The sequence below is a fragment of the Salmo salar genome, chromosome ssa25 (genome assembly GCF_905237065.1).
Source record: "Salmo salar chromosome ssa25, Ssal_v3.1, whole genome shotgun sequence".
Lineage (NCBI taxonomy): Eukaryota > Metazoa > Chordata > Actinopteri > Salmoniformes > Salmonidae > Salmo > Salmo salar.
In genome coordinates, this window is record NC_059466.1 from 11616974 (window position 1) to 11639679 (window position 22706).

Consider the following 22706-nt stretch of genomic DNA (forward strand, 5'->3'; position numbering starts at 1 on the left):
ATTCAGCTAGGGGTGTTTGTTTTATTAATGCCTCCCTGTGAACATTTGCCCTCCTTTTTTTGAAGCACTTTAGTTGGTACAGTTACTGGTGCTGCTGCTCTTATTCAAACTCAAAGCAGTTTTTGGTTAAGTGGTTTAAGTGGCTATATGTAACTTTTTTTGGGCAACCTGACCAAATTCACATCGAAATGTGTAGTTATAGATCTATCATTCTACTTGAAAGCAAGTCTAAGAAGCAGTAGATCTGTTCTGTGTGTGCTATTTCTATGCTTCCCGTTCTTAAGTTTTGTTTTTGCGTCTTTTACTTTAGATTTTGTACACCAGATTCAAACGGCTGAAACAACAATATTTTTGGTTATGGAAAATATATTTCACAGCTGTTTAGATGGTACAATGATTCTCTACACTATACCAGCTTATTTTGTCACCATAAACTGAAATTAGGTGAACTATTAAGAGTTTTAGCAACCAGGAAATGGCAGAGCGATTTTTGCATAGTGCAACTTTAAGTTCAACTTGAGGCAAAATCAATGTGTAATTTTGTTTTCCCCCATTGTCCCATGTTTCATAGAGGACAACCAGTTCCTTGAATGCCTAGAGTACGAGGAGAAAACCCAGGTCAAGCCCACCTTCAGCTCAGTCATCAAGGATGTGGAGGTGGTGGAGGGGAGCGCAGCCAGATTTGACTGCAAGATCGAGGGTAATGTCTCACAACCTCCTCATTTACATACATCACAACCTCCTCATTTACATACATCACAATCTCCTAATTCACATATACGTATGTCACAAGTGTTGAATCCATTCATCTGCCATGAAGTCCATCAACCAAACAATAGGAAGGACAATATATTTTCAGGACGCAGCACACAGTGTAAGCTTTGCTCTCGAGGGTTGTCCATAGACATAGGTCAGTAAACCAGGATTAAGGACAACAATGTCATCTGTTTCATCCCATTTGCATTTCTAATGCCACCTACATCCTATGAATAGCCAATGAGACACACCTTGCATCCCAAATGACACTCTATTCCCTATATTTGCACTACTGTTGACCCGAGGCCTATGGGCCCGGGTCAAAAGTAGTGCACTATACAGGGAATAGGAGGTGGTATTTGAGACCCATATACAGTATAAAGATTGTTTGTGTTTTCCCAGGCTACCCTGATCCAGAGGTGGTGTGGTATAAAGACGAACAGCCGATCAAGGAGACCCGCCACTTCCAGATTGATTACGACGAGGAGGGCAACTGCAGCCTAGTGATCTCGGAAGTGAACGGCGACGACGATGCCAAATACACTGTCAAGGCTGTCAACAGCCTAGGCGAGGCCACTTGCACAGCCGAACTCCTGGTGGAGGTGATGGAGGAAGAGGAGGAGGAGGAGGAGGAGGAATGAGCGGTACGACCGGTACAAGACTAACAGATGATATCCCCTGTGTTTAGCCTTTAATCTCTTCAATGGGTCGTTCCACCAATTAGGTGCTTTTTGAATGGAAGCATGTTGTGTGCAATAGGAAGGGGCAATTGAATGCAAGCTTCAAATAAATGTTTTTCTTGTTAAAACATTTCTAGCTTGTATCTATGGGTAACAAGGTTGATGTGTTATTCTTGACCTGCTCAGTTTTCCACCACGAAACACCAGAAAATGTCCGAAAAGATTAGAACCAGCTCACCTGCTTTTACACGATGATTTGACTATCAGATGTTCAATGTTCCTTTTGAAAAACATATTTGAAAAGGAATAGGATGCACAGAGGGACAAAATGCAGAATTTTGGCACTTTAGCAAGTCTTTATTCATATTAGCCCTTTACACTGGCCTATATGGATAGGGATAAGTTGAAATGTCAGTAACATGATAAGAATATCCCTGGCAAATGTGGGGGTAGGTGCAACACAAGACACCGAAATGACAAGGGTTTGAGTGAGAGGACTAACTAGTGTCTTCAAGTGGCCACACACCTCTCCAAAGTGTACACTGTTCCTAAGAAATTGTAATGCACTTTTATGACCAAAAGAGTCTTCCAACTATAAGGTGTTTATTTTTTTAGATCTCCTAGCTGTGCCTTTGAGGAACTGGAGCAACATACTTGTCGTTGTTTTGTTTGGAGCACAACCCTGCATCCAACATGACTAGCTAAGTTACAACATACGATATTACAGGGTTAGGCTTTCACAATGCTATTCAGGGAAGCCGATCATTTTGCTGAGCATTGAAAGGAGTCATGAGTGCATTCAGGTGTGTGCGCCGCGGCGAGTTTCTCACAATAAACAAACGTGCTCGTTCTGCTCAGGACAACCAAGGGTGTGACTCCATGGCGTCTTGTAGCTGTACGTCAAACATAGTGATCGTAAACGTTGACACTGTATATGACACGAGTTTTATGATATGGAAACGTGAACTGCACATTTGGACTCGTGGCTTGCTTGTGTGACGTCAAGGCGGTTGCCCACTTAGCGAGAGGGATGGGGGCAACTTTTTGTCGGGCGAGGTGCTCAGGTTCAGAAAGGCTGTCAAGTCAAAACCCACAACGCTGCGAGTGTAAAGGGCTACGAATCAGATTGATTTCGTTTTCCATGTGGCACTTCGTTTAATATGACAGGCTTTTAAAATGCAATATTTGTGTACAATTTCTACTTTAAATATCGAAAGGGGTGCAAAAGGCACTTATTTCGTGGAACGACCCTAAAAGCTGCGTTGCTAAGACACTCGCCTTCTCCGGCACACTCAGAAATGGGGTTGAAAATGGGCTTGATGACCTTTCGCTATGTTTGTGCACTTTCTTTTCTACTTACTTTTCAGTTATAGCAGATTTCAGATGTTAATATTTATAACATTACCTTGACATTAACCACATTCCAGCTGTTTGTGCTTTATCCATTTATTTAAAGGTATTTGATTTCCTTCAAGTTATCTACATTTTTCTTCCTCAACCAAACAAGCCCAAAGTGACTGGTGTGTTTGTTATCAGCATTATTTGCAATTACCCTGGGCTCTTTCAAGAATGTTTTTAAATTGTATTTTTATTTAAGCACAGAGTCATGTGATCATATTTGAGCATCAGTTTAGAGATCTTCCTTGCAAGCACGTGTCCACGATATTACAAATTTGCAATACTAAACAGACCAGTGAATTATCACATCTATATTTGTTTTGTATTAGATGTATGTAGATTTATATTTCTAAATTTTTTATAAATGTATCATTTTGACAAATTGCAAATTACATGTAATGAGAACACTACAAGTGTAGTTACTCACAGTTACTAAATAAATGTTTATCACAAAATAATGTTGGTTGTATTGTGATTGGGAGGAGGTTCCTAAGGTGTGAAATAATGTATTGATCGATTAAAATAAAAATACATAATTTTAAAAAAAAATTACGGGACTGGATTGCACAAGGACTTATTTCCGTTGTGGTCGCTAGATGCTTTCTTCCCAGAGGAGATCAAGTTTATGAATTTCCTGGCTGGGCTGTGGGACAGTGGATGTGCATTGATAAATAACATTTAACTGTTAATAGGCATTACCTGTGGATTATCGCGAATAACTAACGGCAATCAATCAATCAGCATACAAGATCCAAATTTAGCGTTTTATAATGAAAGTTTAAACATGAAACATACTGTGTGCTTTGATTGATTCAAGAAATATAAATTGTGTGGGGTGAAAACAATGTGGTTCTCTCATTCTAAAAGTCCATTCCAGTGCAAGGTCGCTAATGTACGTTGCTTTGGAATTCCGTCTCATCAAAAATCTTTACAGAACCTTCCCCCCTTCCTTCTCTAGACAGTGGATAGGACCAGACATTTATTCAGACCGTAGATCTGATCTGACAGTAGATCTGATCTGGTTCTACACATGGACTGAGATGGTGAATCACATCAGATTGTGGAGAAGCCAACATAATGAGTTTCTCCTGACCCAGCCCAGTGCCCTCTGACCTCTTCCTCACACCAGTCTCCTCTAACACTGAATGAGCTTCACTGAGCTCTTTCAAGTTCTGTTTCAGTCACTCCATCCTTCATCCCTCTTATCATTCTCCATCTGTCTACTGAACTCCCTCTGCATCTTTAGTCTTTGAGATGATGATGTCCCTCTGTAAATCTGTCAGGACTATCTTCATCAGGCTTCCCTCTGCGTCAACTCTGGCCTCTCCCTTATCTCCTTAATAGCCTGCCTCCATCTTCTCTGTACATCTCTTTAGTTCTGTCTCCCTCCCCAGCTCTTTTTTATTTTATTTCTTATTTCAACTGTCTCTAATTCCGTTATTATTTTATGAAGTATCGTGATATCTCCCTTGAGCTTCTGAACTACTGCATCTTTCTTCAGATAGTTCTGCAGCTCCTTCTCAAGCTTCTGTGTCATCTCTCTTTCCTCACCCCTCTCTCTTTTTTTGTTGTATTATTCCCTCCATCTCTCTGACCTTGGCCTTTGCCTCCTGGTAGGTCTGACTGCTGTAGAAACACTCTGTTTTATGCCACCATCTCCTCTACCTGCTCCAGCAGATCTGAGACCTGAGTGACATGGGCCCTGTCCTTAATGTTGAGGACATGGTACCTGCTCCCACGTTTCTCTACAAGCTGCTGGAGGTCCTCACTCCCTGCTTGGAGAAACTGCTCAGTGCTCTGCTCTTTCATGCCGTCAGCATGGGTGTGTCCCCAACAACCCTCTGCAAACATCTCCTCCATTCTCTCCAGCAGCCCTTGGGGGGGCTCCACTGCTACTGTATGACCGGGAGGAAGGTGGGGGTCCCAGAGCACACAGACGGCAAAGTCCAACATTCTGTCTCATCTTGACGATGGCGCCAGAGGAGATGGCTGCTGTTTTACGGTCTCCTAACCAATTGTGCTATTGTGTGTTTTTTCACGTTATTTGTAACTTATTTTGTACATAATGTTTCTGCCACCGTCTCTTATGACCGAAAAGAGCTTCTGGATATCAGGACAACGATTACTCGCCTTGTACAGGATGTAGATTTTTTTTCTTTAAGGAGTCGGACGCAAAGGATTTACTTCAGACACCTGACAAGGCCCAAATCCCTGTCATTCGCATGAAGAAGAGACAGCGATATCGGGGACGTAGGTCAGGGTGCCTTGTAAGGATCTGACGGCGAGTGAGTAATCTGGCTCTACCATCAGTCCTATTAGCCAACGTGCAATCATTGGATAATAAAATGGATGAGCACCGACCAAAACTATGCTACCAACGGGACACTAAAAACTAATATCTTATGTTTCACCGAGTCGTGGCTGAACGTCGACATGAATAACATACAGCTGGCTGGGTTTTCGGTGCATCTATAGGGGTGGTGGTCTGTGTCTATTTGTAAATAACAGCTGGTGCACGAAATCTAATATTAAGGAAGTTTCGAGGTTTTGCTCGCCTGAGGTAGAGTATCTCAATATAAGCTGTAAACCACAATATTTACCAAGAGTTTTAATTTATATTTTTCGTAGCTGTCTATTTACCACTCCAAACTGATGCTGGCACTAAGACGGCCTTATACGAGCTGTATAAGGCCATAAGCAAACAAGAAAATGCTCATCGAGGCAGCACTCCTAGTGGCCGGAGACATTATTGTAGGAAAACTTGTGTGTTTGAGGCTGACTTACAACTAGGAAAAACACACAGCACTGACCAACACACAGCACTGACCAACACAGAGCACTGCTCAACACACTCACTCTCTGTAGGTTGGACCACTTTAAAAACATTGTAAAACCCAGGGTAAGGAACATTAACTCACTGTTAATAACTCCACCCCTATAAAATACATTAACTCACTGAGTGGAGGATTCCACTCCATGCCATTTCTCCTTCTCAGTGGGAGTGTGGGGTCTCTTCTCCCACTGTTACACAACACAAACCACTTAACACCCAGAACTGTTTGGGGTGTTGTAAGTCAGTCAAAATCACAGATCAAAATCAGGAAACAAAACATCGGGCAGCATGACTGGAAAAGTGTGCATAAGAATACACAGTCCCAAACAAATAATGCAGTTAAGTTAATGCATAGCTTCTGTGACGTAAGAATTGTTAGAATTGTGATGCATAGCTGAATAGTTCCATCTCACCAAGTAGTTTTTTCTTTACTGGCCTCCCATCCAGTAGTTATTTGATTTCTTTCTCCTTGTCTTGTAGTTGCTTGTTACTCTCCTGTAACTCCTTTTTAGATTCACTCAATGTCTTCCTCATCTCCTCTTGTTGCTTCTCTTTTTTCTCCAGTTGTTTTTCCATTTCTCCCACCTATGGAAAATACAATATTATGGATGATTAATAATATTCATTTGATGACCAAAATGTATGTTCTCTCCACTAGTTTTGTTCTCCACCTTGATATCTAATTTAATTACCGATTTTTGCGTTATTGATTTCTGATTGATTTGCCAAACAGATTTATTCAATCATCCATTCATTCATCAATACAAAAAGCCTACCTGGTTAAATAAAGGTGAAAAAAATGTTTTTTAAATAAAAAATATACAAAAACCTTACAGAATTTGTTTTACTCATCCAGCCTCTCTGATGTCAACCGTCATTAGATTATCAACCATTATAAAATCAATAAGACATTATCAATATTATTCGGTTTGACAGGTTAATTAATGACAAACTATGCATCAGTTAATGGTTCATTATTAACTGATTTATAGATTATCTTTCATGAATTAGTCTGTCAAACTGATTGGTTCTGGGAACATGATGTATATCAATCTTCTCTCCTCCAGACTCTCACACTTACCAAGCTCACCAGCTGATTCCTCCCTCTTCAGCTTGACCCCCTGGGTCTCACGTAGTAAATACTCTTGAGGCTGAACTAATGGTGTAAACCAGAGGTGCGTAATGTGTGGTAGACTACATCACTTGAATACAGGACGAGCAAGATACAGTGCATCAGACTACTCCAATAACTCAATCCTCTCTCATTTAGGGACTGTGGGCAGCAATGGGATCCGGTTAGCTTCATTAGGTTAATTAACAGCAAGTTTTTATTGACCCATTTCTGGTAATGAATTTAATTAGGGGAAATGATGGGGTACTACGGTAGATATACTGTACAGTATTGTGGGAGGAGGCAGGGCTATGTAAACCCTTGTGGATGTCAATAAACAAAACAGCCAAATAAGTAATTACTCGCCCAAATACTATTTTCCTAATTGTCCATTATTCAGGATGGAAATCCATGAATAATGATAATGTAAAACAAAATGTATTCATTATTACCTTCAAATCAACATCTGTCATATTATCCAATTGAATGCCATAGTGTTTAGGTGTTTATAACAGTATACTGTAATAGTGTCGTTATAGAGCACCGTCATGGACCGATCGAAGCCGCCTCCTGCTGTTCTCCATGGATGAACTGACATACAGTGTGTAGAATCCATGATCTGACTGTCTTTCAGCCTCAAACACACATTGCCTCTCTCCAGCTCCTGGGTGATCAGACTCCCTCTGCCCTCATAGACACTCCTCTCTGTCACCTGGCCTCAGGTGAGAGGTGACAGGACAAGGGGGACATCTTCACCAACATCAGCGTCCGTATCATCTTCAGTGGTGATGAATTTAAACGAATCTGTTCAAGAGAAAACATTTCTGGTTTAATGACATTTCCGTATTCACAAATACAAACACAGCTCAATTAAAAGCTACAATAGACATATAATGACAAGGATAATGTCAACTCTAAAATACAACACCTTCAATCCAAGGCAGGCATATTTATTTGCAGAATAAGAAGTACAACATGAATGCTACTATCTACAGCGGGAATCTATGATGCAGAAGGAATTTAAAGGAGCTTGGAGGAAGGAGTCACTGTGGAGCAGTAGAGCTGACACTGTTACACATAAAGAGACATTAAACCTCAAACTCCTTTACATTTACATTACATTTAAGTCATTTAGCAGACGCTCTTATCCAGAGCGACTTACAAATTGGGCTTTAGATAATTGGTTTGGTATTGTTGTCAAAAAGGTGTAAGAAAAGCTAATAATGAATTCTAAATAATGACGGACTATGGACTCTGGACCAGGGACGTCACTCGACATTCAGACCATCCGGGGCTCAGCACGACTGAAATGAAGCGCGCCCGCTAGCACTGAACATTTTGCAGAAACATAACGCTTTGTTGCATATCTCACTGCTTTCTTCCATGGGCTGTGCTCTCCAGACACCAAATAATCAACATTATTATTATCAACATATTAATTAAATTGATTGTGGTCAGTAAACCCATGGAATATGGGTTTATTTGCTAAACATGGTATCTACAGTATTAGCAAATGCAAATTACAAGTGCATAACTTTATCGTAATTTTCCAAGAAGAAAAATATTTGGAAAAAGTAATAATTTTGTTGCAATGTTTTCATAAACCATGTCCAATATTTGATCGGCAATAAAAAAAAGCCTCATGTTGACTGATGTTGGTCATATTACTGCTAACTAATGTGAGCTAGTCATGATGCACGGACCGTGCAGTTCCAAAATAATCCAAATGGTGGGAGCCTAAACCACAAATTAATGGGGGGATATAATATGGACGAAAGCATGCACCAAACACTCGTGAAAATCATGATTTTATAATATTTATGGTAATAAATCTCAGATTCCAAGGTCAATTAGCTACAGGAGAATATTTCTACCTAATTAATTACACACAAAAATATACACCCCCTCCAACACCCCTGCAGTAACAAACACTTCACAATTTTACACACGTCAAATCTGTCACGGTTGTCGTAAGAAGTGCAGCGTGTGTGTCGTTCCACATTTTATTTACACTGTGAAACTATGCGATACATAAACTAAAGAACAACAAACCGTGACGCAGAGTTGAAACATACACTAGTCAAAAAACAATCTCCCACAAACCCAGGTGGAAAAAAACCCTACTTAAGTATGATCTCCAATTAGAGACAACGAGGACCAGCTGCCTCTAATTGGAGATCATCCCAAACAAAACCCTAACATAGAAATACAAACCTAGAACCTGACAACATAGAAATAGAAAACATAGAAAAACACCCCCTGTCACGCCCTGACCTACTCTACCATAGAAAATAACATCTTTCTATGGTCAGGACGTGACAAAATCAAATCAAATGTAGTTTTAAGAATAATTAGTGTTAAGTAAAAAATAGATAAGTAAATTTTTTTAATACAAAATACTAATAATTAAAGAGCAGCAGTAAAATAACAATAGTGAGGGTATATACAGGGGGTAACGGTACAGAGCCAATGTGCGGCGGCACTGGTTAGTCGAGGTAATTCAGGTAATATGTAGATGTAGGTAGAGTTAAAGTGACTATGCATAGATAATAAACAGAGTAGCAGCACCTTAAAAGGGGTGGGGGGGCAATGCAAATAGTCTGGGTAGCCATTAGCTGTTCAGGAGTCTTATGGCTTGGGGGTAGAAGCTGTTAAGAAGTCTTTTGGACCTAGACTTGGCGCTTTGGTACCGCTTGCCGTGCGGTAGCAGAGAGAACAGTCTATGACTAGGGTGGCTGGAATCTGGATAATTTTTAGGGCCTTCCTCTGACACCACCTGGTATAGAGGTCCTGGATGGCAGGAAGCTTGGCCCCAGTGATGCACTGGGCCGTTCGCATTACCCTCTGTAGTGCCTTGCGGTCGAAGGCCGAGCAGTTGCCATACCAGGCAGTGATGAAACCAGTCAGGATGCTCTTGATGGTGCAGCTGTAAAACCTTTTGAGGATCTGAGGACCCATGCCAAATCTTTTCAGTCTTCTGCGGGGGAATAGGCTTTGTCGTGCCCGCTTCATGACTGTCTTGGTGTGTTTGGACCATGTTAGTTTGTTGTTGATGTGGACACCAAGGAACTTGAAGCTTGCAACCGGCTCCACTACAGCCCCATCGATGAGAATGGTCCATAATCATCTCCTTTGTCTTGATCACGTTGAGGTCACCTCTTACCTTCACATGTCTTCACGTCTTCTACTTTACATAAACAATTGTTGATTTAAATCCATAACAATGTTTCAATATTCAAGAAAAACATACTGTACATGAGTACATTCAGATGTACTACTGTGTGGCCACGCACGACTCCAACACCATCATTAAGTTTGCTGACGACACAACGGTGGTAGACCTGATCACAGACAGTGATGAGACAGCCTACAGGGAGGAGGTCAGGGACCTGGCAGTGTTGTGCCAGGACAACAGTCTCTCCCTCAACGTCAGCAAGACCAAGGAGCTGATCGTGGACTACAGGAAACGGGGGCGAGCATGGCCCCATTCACATCGACGAGGCTGTAGGGGAGTGGGTTGAGAGCTTCAAGTTCCTTGGTGTCCACATCACTAAGGACTTAACATGGTCCACATACACATCTGCACAGCTCCTCTTCCCCTCAGGAGGCTGAAGAGATTCCTCATGGGCCCTCAGATCCTCAACAGCTGCACCATTGAGAGCATCTTGACTGGCTGCATCACCGCATGGTACGGCAAATCCACCGCCCTTGACCACAAGGCACTACAGAGGGTGGTGCGGATGACCCAGTACATCACTGGGGCTGAGCTCCACGCCATCCAGGACCTCTATATTAGGCGGCGGCAGAGGAATCCTCAAAAAATTGCCAAAGACTTCAGCCACACAAGTCATGGATTGTTCTCTCTGCTACCGTCAGCAAGTGGTACCAGAGCATCGGGTCTCAGGCCAACAGGCTCCGAGACAACTTTATCCACACAAGAAGAACAGCAAGAAGATTGTTCCAATCAGCGTTGGTCCCATGTCACAAGTCGTTGAAACCGAAGGCAGCGGCATGCTTCTAAGCGGACAGGAGTGACTGCGAGAGGTTCGGAGCAGATTGACATATGGAATAGATTTGCTGCACTGGTGCCTGATCTACCTGCGCCTTCATTGCTGGGATTGCCTGTGTCTATGACGGTGGTGCTGACTCATACTACGCTGACTCCAGCAGCGGCTTCGTCGAGTTTGTCTACTTTCCCTCTCTCTGGATCTAACAGGGCACTGCCTGCTGTGGGAGGTCTGGACCTATCGCTGCGAGCAGCGGGCCTACGCTATCTTGCTTCTCGCGGGCCTGTGAAAGGTTCAACGAATTGTGTGAGGGGTAGGAATGGGCAGATTTCTCCATTCCCTTCTCCGGCCAATGGTGAGAAATGTCTCAGTCCCTGGAGCAAAAACGTTGTGCTATCCAGGAGCATGAGTACAGGATATCAATAAGCTGCTTCCAAACATTTTAAATCAGCATCAGAACATTTTGTCTACCATAGTTCATGTGGAATTCAACTACATTATGAATGGCAGCTGAGAACAGCTGAAGATGGATTTTAAAGAACTGATTGAGTCACTGCTTGAAACCAACAAACACCCCATTATATCTGTCCCCCTACCCTCCCTAAATTGTGGCATTGAATGTTTCAGCAGACTTCATGCCCTCCATACCTGGCTATGAGACTATTGCAGCTCTGTGGGTGTAACTTTTTCTGACAATTATGATACCTTCTGGAAACAAAGCTTGTTTTATAAGGAGGATGTGATCCACCCAAATCATTTGGGTTCCTGGATCCTTTCACAGCATTATAAGGCTGTGTTGAGACAATGACTTATCAATGACCAAAGTCCAGCTTGATCACATCTTTACTAATGCTGCAGAAATGTGTTTTAAAGCAGTATCCAAATCCATTGGATATAGTGATCACAATACAGTAGCCATATCTAGGAAAACCAAAGCCTAATATAGTGTATAAGAGGTCATACGAGAAGTTTTTTAGTGATTCTGTAACGGTCGTCATACGTAATGGACCAAGGCGCAGCGGGTTGAGTGCTCATCTTAACTTTATTTTAACACGTAACAAACAAAACAAGAAATCGATCGAACGAACAGTGTTGCAGGCTCACACAGCAGTACAACAACAACTTCCCACAAAGGGACAGGTGAAACAGGGCTACCTAAGTTGGAGTCTCAATCAGCAACAACGATGTACAGCTGTTCCTGATTGAGAGCCATACCAGGCCAACACAAAGAAATACACAACATAGAACACCATAGAAATACAAAACAAGAACATTACCCAAAAACCCCGGAACACATAAATCAAACACCCCTCTTACATAAATACATATCCCATTAAACCCCGAACCACATAAAACAAATACCCCCTGCCACGTCCTGACCAAACTACAATAACCAATAACCCCTTATACTGGTCAGGACGTGACAGATTCTTATGTGGATGTAAACAATATTTGTTGGTCTGTGGTGTGTAATGAGGAGCAACCAGACGCTGCACTTGACACATTTATGAAATTGCGTATCCCAGTTACTAATAAGCATGCAGCCATTAAGAAAATGACTGTAAAAACAGTTAAATCCCTGTCAATTGATGAGGAATTGAAAGATGTTATGATTGAGATGGATGCCGCAAAAAGGAATGGCCAGTAAGTCTGGCTGCACAACTGATTGGCAAATGTACTGCAAACTGGTTGACTAAACTGAATAAAAAGAAGAAGAAACTACACTACAAAACAAAGATAAATAACATAAAGAAAGATAGTAAAAAGCTTTGGAGCACCTTCAATGAAATTCTGGGCAAAAAGTCAAACTCAGCTCCATCATTCTTCGAATCTGATGGCTCATTCATCACAAAACCCACTGATATTGCCAACTACTTCAATGATTTTTTTCATTTGCAAGATTAGCAAACTTAAAAAAACATGAGCTGGCGCACACCCAGAATAATAACAAATGACAAATGGCGAATAAACTATAAACTATCAAAATAAAGAAAGTCGCACACTCCATGTATAATCTCCCAGCAATTTAATGGGTATTTACCAACGTTTCGGCATTACTGTGCCTTCCTGAGGCACAGTGATGCCGAAATGTTGGTAAATACGCATTAAATTGCTGGGAGATTATACATGGAGTGTGCGACTTTCTATATTTGAATAGTTTAAAGATTAGCAAACTTGGCATGACATGCCAGCAACAAACGCTGACACTACACATCCAAGTATAACTGACCAAATTATGAAAGAATTTTGAATTCCGTAAAGTGAGTGTGGAAGAAGTGAAAAAATTATTGTTGCCAATCAACAATGACAAGCCACGGGGTCTGACAACTCGGATGGAAAATTACTGAGGATATTAGAGGACGATATTGCCACATCTTCAATCTAAGTCTGCTAGAAAGTGTGTGCCCTCAGGTCTGGATGGAAGCTAAAGTAATTCCGCTACCCAAGAATAGTAAAGCCCCCTTTACTGGCTCAAAAAGCCGACCAATCAGCCTGTTACCCATTGGTAAAGTCTGATTTTTTTTTACTGTAAAAAAATTGACAACAGCCTTTCAGCACGCTTATAGGGAAGGACATTCAACAAGCACTTACACAAATGACTGATGATTGGCTGAGAGAAATGGATGATTAAAGGATTGTGGTAGCTGTTTTGTTAGACTTCAGTGTGGCTTTTGACATTATCGATCATAGTCTGCTGATGAAAAAAAACGTATGTGTTATGGCTTTACACCCCATGCTATATTGTGGATAAAGAGTTACCTGTCTAACAGAACACAGAGGGTGTTCTTTAATGGAAGCCTCTCCAACATAATCCAGGGAGAATCAGGAATTCCTCAGGGCAGCTGTCTAGGCCCCTTAGTTTATTCAATCTTTACGAATGACATGCCACTGGCCTTGAGTAAAGCCAGTGTGGCTATGTATGCGGATTACTCAACACTATACACGTCAGCTACTACGCCGACTGAAACGACTGCAACACTCAACCAAGAGCTGCAGTTAGTTTCAGAGTGGGTGGCAAGGAATAAGTTAGTCCTAAATATTTCTAAAACTTAAAGCATTGTATTTGGAACAAAGCACTCACTAAAACCTAAACCTCAACTAAATCTTGTAATAAATAATGTGGAAATTGAGCAAGTTGAGATGACTAAACTGCTTGGAGTAACACTAGATTGTAAACTGTCATGGTCAAAACATATTGATGCAGTAGTAGCTAAGATGGGGAGAAGTCTGTCTATGATAAAATGATGCACTGCCTTCTTAACAACACTATCAACAAGGAAGGTCCTACAGGGCCTAGTTTTGTCGCACCTTGACTACTGTTCAGTCGTGTGGTCAAGTGCCACAAAAAAGGACTCAGGAAAATTGCAATTGGCTCAGAACAGGGCAGCACGGCTGGCCCTTGGATGTGCACAGAGAGCTAATATTAATAATATGCATGTCAATCTCTCTTGGCTGAAAGTGGAGGAGAGATTGACTTCATCACTACTTTTATTAATGAGAGGTATTGACATTTCGAATGCACTGAGCTGTCTGTCTAAACTACTGGCACACAGCTCGGACACCCATGCATACCCTACAAGACATGCCACAAGATGTCTCATCACAGTCCCCAAATCCAGAACAGACTATGGGAGGCACACAGTACTACATAGAGCCATGACTACATGGAACTCTATTCCACATCAAGTAACTGACACAAGCAGTACAATTGTATTTAAAAAACAGATAAAAAAAATACCTTATGGAACAGATGGGACTGTGAAGCAACACAAACATTGGCACAGACATATGTATACACACACACACACACACACACTCACACACACACACACACACACACACACACACACACACACACACACACACACACACACACACACACACACACACACACACACACACGATAACATATGCACTATACATACACATGGATTTAGTACTGTAGATATGTGGTAGTGGTGGAGTAGGCGCCTGAGGGCACACAGTGTGTTGTGAAATCTGTGAATGTATTGCAATGTTTTAAAATTGTATTAACTGCCTTAATTTTGCTGGACCCCAGGAAGAGTAGCTGCTGCTTCGGCAGCAGCTAATGGGGATCCATAATACTGTAAATACAAATACAAATACGCTGCTGCTACTTTGTTTTATACTCTTAATATTATTATTATTATTATTAATCCCAACGCCTAGTCACTTGTAGAAAATAGTAAAAATAAAGAAAAACCCTTGAATGAGTAGGTATGTCCAAACTTTTGACTGGTACTGTATATATTCAACGTTTTTACCAAAGACTCTGCAGCTCAGGCTTGTACAAGAAATCTACAGACTTTCCCCTTTTACTCATATATACCCTTACAGGTAAACTTCTTCTCTCTCTAGTACCTCTCTCCCCTACTTCTACATGAAGTAGCGTGAAGACTGTAGTAAATCCTTTACCTAATATTCATAATCATATTATGAGCCTATTAAGATACTAATGTACAACTGTGAGACATTCAGTCCAGTTTATTGCCAGCAGATAATAACGTCTGATTGATTCTTGAGGCTTGGCTCTGTGTATTCTTGTTCCAAAGATCAGTGACCATGTGACAAACGTATCAACTCAACTGAGGATCAACTTTGATCACAGATCACATTATACAATTTAATGTCACCTGCTGTATGTGTGTTATTTTGATGCCAGCAACCACTCCAGCCTAGCCCTGTCAGATGAGCCCTGTCAGATGAACCCTGTCAGCCCTGGGATTCAGACAGGAACACCTCTCAACCTTGAGGCTACCAGCCCACCCTTGTACTTTACTTGCATACATTTCCTCTGAGGATGAGAACTGGGTGCACATGCAAAAAAGTAATAGCCTTTTTGAATTTTTTTTACTTTTCAAAACATTGATTTATTTATATAAAATTTACCAGAGTAATCATGTTCAAGTAATAGGCGCTGTATGTATGTCATGAAATGCATGACTCATAACTTCTTCACTGCAGAGATGCATTTAAAGTTTCAACATGAAACCTTGATTTATTGATATTGTGGGGTAAACACAGTGTGGTTCTCTCTCTGCTAATAGAAGACTTCCTCTAAATCCCAACAACAGTATCCTCTTTAGAGTTCTCAGTCTCTGACTCCTCCAGGTCCCCTCCCCCTCCCCCAGCCCCACTGTTGTTCATTTGATGAAGGTTGAATGCCAAGACTATCCTTACCTATACAGAAAACCGATCACGTAACAAAAAACAGATTACCCTTGTGTTGTCAAGTATCTGAATTGTCATTAGGTAAATAGTAACAAATTATCTTGGAATGGATGCACTTCTTATTAAATTCCAATTTCTCTATACTGGGAGTGGTTACGTCCCGAATGGCACCCTGTTCCCAATAAAGTGCACAGGGCCCATGGGAAAAGTAGTGAACTATAGAGAGAGTAGGGTGCTATTTGGGACGCGCACGTTGTATGTCGCCTGTAGCAGTTCCATTGCAGAGAGTAGCTGAACCATTACAAACATAACTCAGCAGAAATACTATTAGGGAGCCCTAGCTCTGAAAATGGGTTCCTCAGGCTTATCTGGATGACTCACGACAGATGAGTTTCAGTACCACCACGTTAGACTGGAATACACACTGGCAGGTCTATGAAACAACGTTTAGTGCTAGTTATGTTTTAAATGTTCCTTCTTGCTGTGTGAATCACATTTAAATATATCATATTTCCTCCAAAGTGGTGTGAATGCTGTGTTTTGCATCTTTATTTTATTTCCCCTGTAGTACACTTTATATGCACTAGAGGGCCTCTTCATTCTATGATGCATCTGACATTACGTTCTCAGTTTAGGACTTAACACACTCATAGACAAGATATGTGTAAGGCCTTCATTCAGCTGGAAACCTTAACAAGCCCAATATTCTGTCCACAATGCTTAATTGGCCTGAAAATGAGGACTTCCAACCTCCTATACCACTGTTTACTCTGAACTAAAATGGACCTTTCGAAATGTCAAATTTTATTTATGTTTATAGCACAGGAGGTTGGTGGCACCTTAACTGGTGAGAACGGGCTTGTGGTATTGACTGGAGCGGAATAGGTGGAACGGTATCAAATACATCAAACACATGGTTTCCATGGTTTCCAGGTGTTTGATGCCATTCCATTTGCTCCGTTCCAGCCATTAGTATAAGCCGTTCTCCCCTCAGCAGCCTCCTGTGGTTTATAGAATGACCTGAGCGGTGTCCCAATGTGGGTGATGTGTAAAATCTTGCCCACTGATCAACAGACAACTTTGGGGTTAGGGAGGGTTGCAAACTCTGGCTCTGTCGTGGCTCTACCACAATGTTCTCTTTGTGCCACGTCTTCTCCCTCTCTCATGAGCACTCTGACGTTTAAGAACACTACTTCCTTTAGCTTTGTAGACAAATTTAGCAACATCTGTGAAATGGTGTCCCTGGGAGATTCCTGACACAGAGATTTGATTGTGCTCTCTTTATTTTGGGCATCTGTTTGGCATTTTACATTTCATTGCGGTGCACTTTGGGCCCTCTTAGGATTGCCTTAGTGGGGATTTCTCTAGGCCTCGCAGCACTGAGCAGCTGAAGCACCATATTCTCCCATTCTTCTATGTGGATTAGGCCAAAAGAGCCTTCTCTGGAGGTGTCTATTAGGTCATTCTTCATTGTGACACAAAACATATACCATAGTGTTTAGCCTAGCAGTTGTCATAGAAAAACATGTTTTTTCCTATTTAGCTTCTCTTCTCTTCAGTTCCAGAGGACTACTAATGAAATGGCTACCCAGACTATTTACATTGCCTGCCCCCCCCCCCACGCAGCTGCTACTCTCTGTTATTATCTATGCATAGTCACTTTAAAATCTCTACCTACATGTACATATTATCTCAATTACCTCGACAGCGGTGCCCCCGCACATTGACTCTATTCCGGTACCCCCTGTATATAGTCCGGCTGTTGTTATTTACTGCTGCTCTTTAATTATTAGTTATTCTTATCTCTTACTTTTTTTTAATGTATTTTCTTAAAACTGCATTGTTGGTTAAGTGCTTAGGGGTATGCATTGCACTGTAAGGTCTCCACCAGTTCTATTCGACGCATGTGACAAGTAGAATTTGATTTGATTTGACTACTAACACCCTGTCTCCCTGCCTTTCTCAGCCAGCTGAGGCCCTGGCATGTCTGCAACCACCCCCACCCTCCACCCCCACCCTCCACCAGGAAATCAATGTCTCTCATTCCCATCTCCATCCACCCACACACACACACACACACACACACACACACACACACACACACACACACACACACACACACACACACACACACACACACACACACACACACACACACACACACACCATCTACGGTGCGCTGCCTCATCAGCTGCAGCATCATGTCTGTGTCTATCCCACTCACTCCACAGCCTTGGCTGCTCTCCACTGCAGACGTCTGAGAGAGACCCTGCTATTGTTGACTGTTGTTGGTATGTTCATTGTTGTGTATTTTATAGGCATAGCTCTGCTGAGCACTACTGTTCTGTATGTTCATTAGCTAATTTGTGGCGTTTTGTGTACAGAATAATAGGCTAGTTGTTGAGCCCCTAAGGCCTAAAAAGAAAGGCCAATTATTAGAGCTATGTGATGAAGGTTAGAATATTATGTAATAAAAAAAAGGGCATGATTGTAATGAAAATGTTATTAAGATAGGCTTACTGGTTTTAAAACAGGTATTATAATTGTTGTTGTATGCCTGCAATGAGTTGCAACGGGGAAAAAATCTGTAACTTCAAATATTGCACATTTAACACTGCATGACCAAAAGTATGTGGACGCCTGCTCGTCGAACATCTCATTCTAAAATCATGGGCATGGAGTTGGTCCTTGTCACGGTCTTGGAAATGAGCGGACCAAGGCGCAGCGTGTGTAGAGTTCCACATCTTTATTCCAAAGTGAAACTTAGCAAAACAAAATATATCAATAAACAAACAACGAAATGTGACTACGTGGTGCACATGCACAAACACAAAACAATATCCCACAAACACAGGTGGGAAAAATAGCTACTTAAATATGATCCCCAATTAGAGACAACAATTACCAGCTGCCTCTAATTGGGAACCATACAAAACACCAACATAGAAAATAAAACTAGAACACAACATAGAAATTCTAAACTAGAATACCCCCTAGTCAAGCCCTGACCTACTACACCATAGAGAAACAAGGGCTCTCTATAGTCAGGGCGTGACAGTCCCCCTTTTGCTGCTATAACAGCCTCCACTCTTCTGGGAAGGCTTTCCACTAGATGTTGGAACATTTCTGCGGGGACTTTCTTCCATTCAGCCACACAGAGCATTAGTGAGGTCGGGCACTGATGTTGAGCGATTAGGTCTGGCTCTCAGTCGGCGTTCCAATTCATCCCAAAGGTGTTTGATGGGGTTGAGGTCAGGGATCTGTGCAGGCCAGTCTTGTTCTTCCACACCGATCTCGACAAACAATTTCTGTATGGACCTTGATTTGTGTACGGGGGCCATTGTCATGCTGAAAAAGGGAAAGGACCTTCCCCAAACTGTTGCACAAAATTGGAAGAACAGAATCGTCTAGAATGTCATTGTATGTTGTAGCGTTAAGATTTCACTTCACTGGAACTAAGGGGCCTAGCCTGAACGATGAAAAACAGCTCCAGACCATTATTCCTCCTCCATCAAACTGTACAGTTGGCACTATGCATTGGGGCAGGTAGTGTTCTCCTGGCATTCGCCAAAAGCAGATTTGTCCGTCCTACTGCCAGATGGTGAAGCGTGATTAATCACTCCAGAGAACGCGTTTCCACTGCTCCAGATTTCAATGGCAGTGAGCTTTACTCCACTCCAGTTGACGCTTGGCATGGTGATCTTAGGCTTGTGTGCAGTACTTGTGCTGCCATTGCTAACAGAGGCAGCTTCGAACTCGGTAGTGAGTGTTGCAACCGAGGACAGATGATTTTATGTGCTATGTGCTTTAGCACTCGCCGGTCCCGTTCTGTGAGCTTGTGTGGCCTACCACTTCGCGGCTGGGCTGTTGTTGCTCCTAGACGTTTCCACTTCACAGTAACAGCACTTACAGTTGACCAGGGCAGAAATTTGACGAACTGGCTTGTTGGAATGGTGGCATCCGACGACAGTGGCACGTTGAAAGTCACTGAACTCTTCAGTAAGGCCATTCTCCTGCCAATGTTTGTCTATGGAGATTGCATGGCGGTGTGCTCGATTTTATGCACCTGTCAGCAACGGGTGTGGCTGTGAAATAGCCGAATCCACAAATTTTAAGGGTTGTCTACATACTTTGTATATATAGTGTACTTTTTCACAAATGTATTTTCATGCTTTGCCCATGTTGTAGCCTCAAAATGTCACTTTCATCAACTGACTCAGTGACAGTGAATTTGGTTGACTTAATCAAGCCAGTAAAAATGCTGCTTAATCCCTTATCTCGGTAATAAAAGTTGAATGGCGAGAAACCAAACAGAGAAGGAGAACGTCAGAACGTGTAAGTCGCCAACAACACGATTTGGAGCATTTAATGGTATGAGGTCAGCCTCTCTCTGCATTTGTGTCCCTGATGCGATGTGTGTAGCCAGCTGACCCCTAATATGACATGACTGACTCTCTCTCTGTTGTATCAGGCTGTGTTGTTCAGTAATGCCACTGTGCATCTGGAGAACCTCTGCTCTCCATGGAAACTCTCCCCAAGCTGATGTCATCCTCTCAAAAGCAATGGGACTCCACCCTGTTAGCAACACATTGTCTTATATCTTCTACTAAGTAGTAGATGTAGGCCTAATAGATTGTTTTGCCTTTTTTCTCTCAACCTCCAGTATAGGGAATATTCTATCCTATGCCTATCTATTATGGCTGTACATGAAGATTTTCCCAATTATCCTAATTCTTCGGGGCTATGAGGCTTAAATACTGGACTTGGATTGCGGTTGTAATTAGTGTTTTAGATTAGGTAAATTGGTTGTAGTAAGGTTGTTATAAACAGCTTATACACAGGTTATACACCATGAACCGGTCTGCATCTACCTGCATGCTACTCTACAGAACATCGTCTCCTTAACTACGCTTTTGGCAAAGCCAAGTAGAAGGCTTGTCTCTGAAAGGGCTCATTGTGTAGAGATGTGATTGTGTGTGTGTGTGTGTGTGTGTGTGTGTGTGCGTGCGGTGTATCGGTGACGTATGAGTAGACTAGACTCTTTACTGTATTCGTTGGTCAGCACTGCAGAGATTAGCTTGCTACACAGACAGGGATTCCTAAACCTGAATCATGCCCATCGTCATTACAACTAAATGGGAGTGGAGCAGAAATTGTGCAAGATATGGATAGATTTCTTTGGTCCTATAAATATTGCGCGGTTGTTGCTTCGATTGAAGTTTCCACCAAGTCCCCCATTTCATTATAATGCTTCACGAGGACTGGGCTCTTTGGAACCATCGTGATGTTCTGATTTCCACACGTGTGTTTTCTGTTAAAGTGGTGAGGCTGGGATAAAACAGGAATATTTGAAAACAAGAGGCTTTTGCGTGGGTACATTTGTTTCGTTTTCTTTCTTTTTTTTGACTTGCTGTGATTTCTGAAGTCGAGGAGGAAGGTGGAACGTTGTAGTTGTGATCCAGCAAAACCAAGCTTGAAACATGGGGAACGCAGGGAGTATGGACCAACAAACTGATTTCAGGGGACATAACATGCCTCTGAAGCTGCCTATGCCGGAGCCAGGTGAATTGGAGGAGAGATTCGCAATCGTTTTGGTATGTTCACAAATAATTCAAAGTACTTTCTTATCGAACCCTGATAAGTTTCCCCATTTGTCTTTCGCCATTCCTACTTTGCGCTGGCACGACAGCTGTGTTGGTCTGACCGTTACCTAGCTACTCAGCTCAGTCGTCCTCTCAACTCAAATCAAGCCTGTTCCATCTTTTGTGTTTAGCTACAGTAGCTAAGTTGGAATATCACGATGAGATAGACGTTGCAACATTTGATCTCATCTATTTTTCTTTTTGACATTTGTCTTTGGTTACTTGACATGCGTCTTCATTGATCGCGTCAAATAATCAATGGATTGTTGGGAGAGGGTAGAAAACCACATGAACAAAATCTGTCACGCAAATGAATCAGAAAAATCACACCATCGAAGAATCTATCTGGTAGTCTGTTAAGTCAATTACCTTTGTTTTAGTGGGTGGGGTGAAGTTACACGTGAAGGAAGCTGAACTCTACTCAGCAAGTTTACTCCCTTGTTGATTTGATATGTAAACCTCAGCAATTTAAGTAGGACAGCTGTTTGTTTGCCCCATCGGCCCTATCTTGCAAATTCGAAAATGCCTTTCTGAGTGGGACATTCAGTGTTCAGTGAGAATGTGTGTTTATCAGCCTGTATATGCCAAGGCTAGGTTTACTTGTACCTATGCTGCTTCTGTAAATGTGATCTGTTAGCCAACTGTGTATACTAAAGAACCATTTGAACAGTTAGCTGTCTTGACAAAATGAGTAACCTAGCTAGTTGATTTAGGCTAATTCTGCTCAATTAATCTAATCTTCCATTTTCTGTACTTTAAGCTAATACATACATTGCTTACTATACTACACATTTGCAATGTTTCAGCATCCTAAAACTAAGCATAACCCAACATGGCCTGTTCAGAGATTCTGGGGGGTAGATCAGTGAATAGCTCAGGGGTGTAAAGCCTGGTTTTGTGAGGTCGTGTAGATGTGGGTCAGACATTGTTGTAGTCAGACCTAATACTCCACTAAAAGGTGGCTCTGTTGTGGGACCTGGCCGCATGCAACACAATTAGCCCAACACAGACCTACTAAGAAGGTTATGCAGTGCCATGTGACTTCAGAGCTCCTGCAAACCTGTCAGAAGGAACGGTTTGATTGAA

The 22706-nt window shown here is 41.9% G+C and overlaps 2 protein-coding genes across 5 annotated transcripts in view; both read left to right on the plus strand.

The window, feature by feature from the left end:
- LOC106586160 (myosin light chain kinase, smooth muscle) overlaps nucleotides 1–3292 on the plus strand; it is a 99809-nt gene extending 96517 nt beyond the window's left edge. For all 4 annotated transcript variants that reach the window (XM_014173072.2, XM_014173069.2, XM_014173075.2 and 1 more), the window contains 2 exons: nucleotides 572–700; nucleotides 1159–3292. In XM_014173072.2, coding sequence (XP_014028547.2) covers nucleotides 572–700; nucleotides 1159–1397 — 368 coding nt within the window. In that variant the 3' untranslated portion in view covers nucleotides 1398–3292. The remainder of the gene's footprint in view (nucleotides 1–571; nucleotides 701–1158) is intronic.
- A 17692-nt stretch (nucleotides 3293–20984) lies between these two features.
- Nucleotides 20985–22706, plus strand: part of LOC106586162 (formin-like protein 2) — a 75543-nt gene continuing 73821 nt past the window's right edge. Inside the window, 1 exon segment of the mRNA XM_014173087.2 lies at nucleotides 20985–21572. Within this exon segment, the coding sequence (XP_014028562.2) occupies nucleotides 21459–21572 (114 nt within the window). The 5' untranslated portion in view covers nucleotides 20985–21458.